The 7,265-nt window shown below is 61.0% G+C and overlaps 1 protein-coding gene across 1 annotated transcript; it reads left to right on the forward strand.

Annotated features, from left to right (window-relative positions):
* The first annotated feature begins 4,154 nt into the window (after positions 1-4,154).
* On the forward strand, positions 4,155-7,131 carry LPXN (leupaxin). Its single transcript, XM_039706642.1, has 9 exons — positions 4,155-4,251; positions 5,012-5,115; positions 5,227-5,282; positions 5,478-5,583; positions 5,657-5,806; positions 5,913-6,086; positions 6,154-6,235; positions 6,408-6,556; positions 6,633-7,131. Exons 1-9 carry the CDS (start codon positions 4,239-4,241, stop codon positions 6,897-6,899), a joined length of 1,101 nt encoding a protein of 366 aa, XP_039562576.1. The 5' UTR covers positions 4,155-4,238; the 3' UTR covers positions 6,900-7,131.
* Positions 7,132-7,265: the final 134 nt, after the last annotated feature.

Raw genomic sequence — 7,265 nt, forward strand, 5'->3', positions numbered from 1 at the left:
ACAACTGCTGGCAAACAAACCCAGACAGCTCCAGCAGAAAGGGGAATTCATCAGCACAGGTGTGTGACCTCCTTTCCTCAGCGCTCCATTCTGCCACAATTCTCTGGTGCCAGATCAAAAACAACGCACACAAAGCCCTCTACTTGGACCTGTTTCAGAAGTCATCACCAGGTAAGGAGCAAAGCCCTCTAGCTTTTTTTTTCTTTCTTTTTTTTTCTTTTAACAAGAAATTATTAAATAAATGCACAAAATTCATAGTATGCACTGGAAAACAAAGTTCTGCTCCAGGTCACAGATCCTCACAGCTGGGGCTTTTATGTTCAAACCCTCCTCACGCCCCCAGTTCTAAATAATTTTCTCTTTCACCCCTGAAGACATCAGCCTAAAAAATCCATAATCCACTAAAGCTAGAAAAGAACAAGTGTGAATATCTGAATACTCTGATTTCCACACAGCTTTCCCCCAGGTCTCTGGAGGATCCACTCCGATATTTCTGAGCACAGAACAGAAGTGAGCCCAGGATTTGCTGAGTACTTAGGACTGATGTGCAACAAGAGCTATCAAACCAGCCTCACGCTCCAACAGCCATGGAAAGCCCGAGTGCTTTTTGGGACAGTGAGATTTTGCAGGTTGGGCATGTGCCAACAGCAGCAGCAGCAGCTTATCACAGTTCCACAGTCTTGAGAGAGACTCAGAAAGAAACTGCACGTCACCCAGCACTAAAACATTCTTTAAAAGGAAGATCCACAAAGGGGATTGGGCTAACCCATGGGACAACCCAGACTTTCCACATGGAACACACCACCAGAAGAGAGTAATTCAGCTCTTACCTTTACCAGCGACTTTATCCGCGCACCTGAAAAAACACAAAAGCAACTGTAAGAGCCAGGCTCGGTGGGATGGGGACAGCAACAAGGAACTGAATGATGTGGAGATGAGCCCCAATCCCTCAAAGTCCCAGTGCCTCTCTATCGGATCAGTGTTTTTAACCCCTCAGGCCAAGGTGGATTGTTTCAGCCGCAGGAAGCTGAGGGGAACCATACGAATCTCCAGCAGCAAAGGCCCAGTTACGACTGATCCAGGGGGATTCTGTGCTTGAACAGGGCAGAGCAGCGGCACTTCCGCACGCTCCGGTGTCCCGCTCAGGACCGAAGGCGCAGCGAGTGCAGCATCTCCTCCCGGGAAGGCAGAACCCACCGCCTCCCTCACCCAGCCCTTTGCCGCGGGGCACCGGGACAGCGGCGGCTGCCCGAGGGCGCCGCGATTCCCGGGACACTGCCCTTCCTGGGAAGGGACCGGCCCAGCCCGGCCGGAACAAAGGGGCGGCGGCGCGGGCACCCCGCGGCCGGAGGCGGCCCCGGGGCCGGGCCCGTTGGCGCGGGGCGGGCAGAGCCGCTGCCTGCGCCCCTCCGCCTGCCCCCGGGCCCCTTTGCCCCTCGGGCGAGGCCTGGCAGGGGAAGCCGCCCGCCGCCCCGCCCCACGCGGCTGCTCCGTGCCGCGGGGCCGCGGAGCCGCCCGTAGTACCGAAGGGGCCTGGCGGCCGGGCCGCTTTTTGCTACCGCTTCTCCTTTAAGAAAAAAAAAAACGCCCCGTCGGGCGGCGGGTGAAAGTCGGTGACAAAATGGTGGCCGGCGCAAGGGGGGCGGGGCACACGGCCCTGGCCCCGCCCGCTTCCGCCCCGCGGCCGCGCATGCGCGGTGCCTGCCGGGAGTTGTAGTTCCACCGGGCTGAGGCAGCGCCGGTTCCCCGTTCCCGGCTGAGTCCCCGACCCGAACGGCCCCCGGACGGGAGCCCGGGAGCGGCTGTGCGGGGCCACCCGCCCCCGTGGTCTCCAAGGGCCGAGTTCCTCCCCAAAACAGCGCCTGATCGTCCCACAGGAGCTGCTCTAACACACTGAACCCACACCAGAACCCCAAAACTTCTCTGATGCTGGAGATGCCGCACGGGAGCGGGTTTTGTCACGGTCTCTGTCCCCTTCCCTGCTGTCCCAGCCACCTCGGTGGCTTTCGGAGCTGGACTGATGGTGGCACAGCATTCCCTTGCCTTGGCTGCAGCGGGATGCGACCCTGGGAACGGGACTGGGGGGTTTGGCCGATCTTACCCAGCGTTATATGACAGGAGAACAAAGGGTAACACTTCCCCAGGACAAGGTGCTCCTCATCCTCCCTCGGGAGACAAAAAGCAAAAAATCAGGGGGGTTCAAAGAGCCCGCAGCGTTCAGCTGGAAAATCCTGTTTGCTGAACTGGTTCCCACCAGCGAGAGGGCTCCGAGCGCCTGCTGCTTCCTTCTTCTCCATTTCAAATCCTTTATGCTTCTGCATTCGGAGCCCTGAGCTCTGGAATGTTCCTAGAAAACAAAAGCGTGTCCAACAGCTCCTGAGAGTGTGCTAATAAACCCCCTCACTGTGGAGAACCTCACCCAGACACTGGGAAGGAGGAGAATGTCCTTGCATTGAAGAAAACCTCAGATCCTTGCACAGGGATTCGTCCTGTCCCTGCTTTTTGCCAGCCCCATGCCAACCTGTCCCTGCCTTTGCCATGACCGATTTCCCCTCGGGAAGGGCTGATTTCCCCAGGCAAGGCTGGGGTCATTCAATTCTTGTTGGATCAGGGCAGCAGAGCTCAGGGCAGGGCACAGCCCAGCCTTTGGCCTCTGGGTTTTGTAAGGACAAGTTTTAAGATATTCCAGCTCCAGACGCTCGTGTGCTTGGGCTCACACATCACTAAATCACAGAGAAAGCTAAAAATAGCCCCAAAACCTTCCGCAGGCAGGAAGGCTCTGTTGAGTGCAGAAAGGGAAGTGCCTGACACCGGGATCCCAGCCCGAGCAGTGACAGCGGCAGTGCCAGGGCTTTGGGTGGCTCTCAGCATTCCTGGCCTGAAACACAGCCCGGACACAGCGGGTTGGGGGCCCCAGGGCCTTTTCCTGAGGCGGGGCTGGGCTGGCTGTCCCTGCCGTGAGCTGTTGGATCAGGGCAGCAGAGCTCAGGGCAGGGCACAGCCCAGCCTTTGGCCTCTGGGTTTTGTAAGGAGACAAGTTTTAAGATATTCCAGCTCCAGACGCTCGTGTGCTTGGGCTCACACATCACTAAAGCACAGAGAAAGCTAAAAATAGCCCCAAAACCTTCCGCAGGCAGGAAGGCTCTGTTGAGTGCAGAAAGGGAAGTGCCTGACACCGGGACCCCAGCCCGAGCAGTGACAGCGGCAGTGACAGCGGCAGTGCCTGGGCTTTGGGTGGCTCTCAGCATTCCTGGCCTGAAACACAGCCCGGACACAGTGGGTTGGTGGCCCCGGGGCCTTTTCCTGAGGCGGGGCTGGGCTGGATGTCCCTGCAGTGAGCAGGTGACAAAATGGAGCCAGGAATGCCGTGACCCCTGAGGCAGCAGCTTGAGGGGCTCAGCTCCTGCCCGTCCCACCCGTGGGGCTCAGCAGTGCCCGGGAGCGGGGCCAGGGCAGGGCCAGCCTGAGCCATGGGGTGCTGGTGTTTCTCCAAAAAGAGGGGATGGAGGCTGTGCCTCTTAACCTTTGCTCCCCAGGTTTTCCTGGCTGGACTAAGAGGAGCCAAGCCAGGACCTGGTGACGCTCTGTCAGGGCTGGTGGCCAAGGTGACAAGATGTTGTTGGTCACCTACCAGGTGCTGCCTCCTCCAAACACCCAAACAAGAGCCCAAAGGACACGCCAAGCCCTGTGCAGCCACCTCTGGCATTAACATTCGCCCAGTCCCTTGGAGCTGTTTCCACATCCACTGCCTGCTCCCAGCAGTGCCAGGAGATTTCTCTGCTAAAAAGGGATTTGCTGTTACCTGGAAATTGATGATGAGGCTCCAGAAGCACCCCCCAAAGGCAAGGTTCTCTTGGAATGGAGCACTGCTCCATCATGCTGCCACAAATCCATTTCCACCCAGCACAGGGACACCGTCCCTTGTCACACGTGGCCAGTTGCTTCTGGACGGGCCTGGGTCAGCAGGACATCCACGTCCTGGCTCCTGGAGCTCCTTGGGCAGCCCCCTGGCCAGTTTCTCCCCTCTGCAGCCGCAGCCTGGGCTGTCTATGGCTCCCTGTGCCCCAGCTTTGCACATCACACGTGGTGTGAGGCACGCAGCCCACAGAGGAAACCCTGGGTGACAAACCCCAGCGCGGGGGGCGGAGGCGAGACCGGAACAGAGCCGGCGCAGCCTCTCCTGCCATCTCAGCACCTCGGGGTGCTGCCCCCGCCCTGGGACCCCACAACAAAGCAGGATGGACGATTTGGGTAAGTTGGGCCGCTCAGGAGCTGATCCTGCAGCCAGGCCTGGCTTGGGGTCACATTTTTGGCACCTCCGGGGAGCCTCTTCCTTCCTGTACCTCAGCACCGGGAGGGGATGGCGCTGAGGGGCACCCTTGGAGCCCTGCTCCCTCCTGTGCCTCCCTCATCTCAAAAGGACCGACGGGGCCTGTGGTTGAGAGAGCACTTGGCCAAAAACAGAGCGAGCTTGAGAGCACTTGGCCAAAAACAGAGCGAGCTTGAGAGCAGGAAATGGGCTGAGGCAGCACCACAGCCCTGGCTGCGCCCAGCGGGAGCTGGGAGCCATCCCTGGCCTGGGGTGGGGAGCTGGGGTCAGGGAAGCTGCCCCACTGCTGGGGGCACTCCCTGTTTCCCAGAGTGAGGGACAGCCAAGGCAGAGAGGCAAAAGTGGAAGGGAAAAGTGCTCGGCTCACCTTGGGGGAAGTGGTGCTCTGGTCACGCAGGATGGGCCCAGGGTGAGCTTTTCCCTGCCAGGGCTTATGCTGGGGCAAGCTGAGGGCTGGCAGAGGTTTCTTTGCTGGCCAGGGATGGTGTGGGGAGGCAGGATCCTTTGCCTCACTCTTTGGGAAGGTGGGCACATCCTGCACTGGGATGGGGCCTCGGGGAGGCAGCTGGCCAGCAGGACCTGCTGTGACACTCCTTTTGCTCCTGAGATTTTGAGAATAGTACAAGACCGCAGGGTGGGCAGCTGGTGGCTGTGGGGCCTGACCCGGGTGTCTCCGTGCAGATGCTTTGCTGGCAGAGCTGGAGCAGAGCTCCTGCCTGGCCTCCAAGGACCGTGAGCTGCAGGGACCAAGCTCCTGCCAGGATGCCCAACATGGTACCCTGAAGGTAATGCCTGGACACAGGGACCCCTCAGCTCATGATGGGGTGGTGGAGCTGGCAGGGGGAGCTGGCAGGGGAGCACCCTGAGGGCTCTGCCATGAGGGCTTGTCCTTTCAGGTGCCACTGCCACCTCGAGCTCAGCCTCCAGGAGAAGGTTTGGATTCAGTGTACAGGTAAAAACAGCCATGGGAGGGCAAAGCCATCTGGGGCTCTCTGTTCCTTGCTGGGAACTGCCATCCAGGGTCACCTGGGACAGATTGTATCCTGCATACCTGGAGTGTTCCCTGTGGTGGCCTGGGGGAAAGAGCTGTGTTGGCAGGGGTGGAGGGGGTCTTGGTCCCAGCCTCTCCCCTCTCTGCCATGTCCAGCACCCCTGTGCCAGTCCCAAAGCCGCTGCTCCCCTCACCCCCACACACGGAGGCCGCCCGGCAGCTGGATGAGCTCCTGGCCGACCTGGGCCACACGCAGAGCAAGGTGAGCCTTGGCCCTGGCACAGCAGCGTGGGGGTTTGGCCCTCACCCACACCTCACCATCCTCCTCCTGGCAGCTGGCAGCTGCGGGGCAGGGAGCCGGGGTGCCCCCGGAGTCCTTGCTGGACAACATGCTGGACAGCCTCACCCGGGACCTGCAGGAGCTGGGCATTACGGCCGCGCCCGCCGGCGTCTGCGCCGCCTGCCGCAAGCCCATCGCTGGCAAGGTGAGCTCCCTGCCAGCCTGGCACCCCTGGGCTGCCCTCACAGCCCCCTGCCAGCCTGGCACCCCGGGCCTCCCCCGGGGCTGCCCTCACCGCCTCCTCCTCGCAGGTGCTGACAGCCCTGGGCAAAACCTGGCACCCCGAGCACTTCACCTGTGCCCGCTGCGGGCAGGAGCTGGACAAGGGGCCCTTCTTCGAGCAGGGCGGGCAGGCGTTCTGTGAGGAGGATTATCACCAGGCCTTCTCCCCGCGCTGTGCCTACTGCGCCGGCCCCATCCGCCAGGTGGGTGAGTGACCCCCTGGCCTCCCCCCGGCCACCACCGGCCCACTCACCTCGGCTCTTCCTGCAGAAAGTCCTCACGGCCCTGGAGCAGACCTGGCACCCCGAGCACTTCTTCTGTGCCCACTGCGGGAAGGTGTTTGGAGATGAGGGTATGTCCCAAGGAACAGGTGCAAGGTCCTGCTCGTGCACTTACCGCCCCATCCGACAGCTCCCCACAGCCTCTCCCTTGCCTCCTATCCTGGGTACCACCGTGTCCAAGTCCCACTGTCCCTAGTGTGAGCCGTCCCCAGGCGGGTGCCCATCCCAGTCCCCTCCCCGCAGGGTTCCTGGAGCGCAATGGGAAGCCGTACTGCCGCCAGGACTTCCTGGCCATGTTCGCCCCCAAATGCCAGGGCTGTGAGCGCCCCGTCATGGACAACTACCTGTCGGCCCTGCAGGGTGTGTGGCACACCGAGTGCTTCGTGTGCACGGTGAGTGGGACAGCGGGGATGCACATAATGGGGGCATTCCCAGAGCCATGCCAGCCTTCCCCTCTCCTTCCCGCAGGAGTGCCTGACTGGCTTCAGTGGCGGCTCCTTCTTCGAGCTGGAGGGGAGGCCCTACTGCGAGCTGCACTTCCACCAGCGGCAGGGCACCATCTGCCACGGCTGCGGCCGCCCCGTCACCGGGCGCTGCATCACGGCCGCGGGGCACAGGTACCACCCCGAGCACTTCACCTGCAGCTACTGCCTGGGCCGGCTGCACAAGGGCACCTTCCGCGAGTTCGACGACAAGATGTACTGCCAGCCCTGCTACGACAAGCTCTTTCTCTGAGCCCAGCACACAGCCTCCCTGCCTGGATGGCCCCAGCATCGTCCCCACCATCAACAGGCCTGGCGCTGTCCCTGCTGACCCAAACCCTCACATGCCACCCATCAACATCCCTGGTGCTGGTGCAGCTCAGCCAACTGTCCCCAGCCTTGTGTCCACCAAGGAAAGCATCATTCCTTGTCCCCTTCCCTGCAAGACACCCTTGACCTTGCTCCTTGGACCTGAAGCAATAAAATACCTGGTACTGCCTTCTCTCTGCTCACTGGTGGCTTTGGGGACAAAGGGGCAAGACAAGACGGGAGGGCTGGGAAATACCACAAGTGACACCTCTGGAGCCATGGAGACCAGCACCACTCCTGGAAATAGCAG

Source organism: Passer montanus, unplaced genomic scaffold (genome assembly GCF_014805655.1).
Source record: "Passer montanus isolate IOZ18808 unplaced genomic scaffold, ASM1480565v1 scaffold195, whole genome shotgun sequence".
In the NCBI taxonomy this organism is placed as follows: Eukaryota; Metazoa; Chordata; class Aves; order Passeriformes; family Passeridae; genus Passer; species Passer montanus.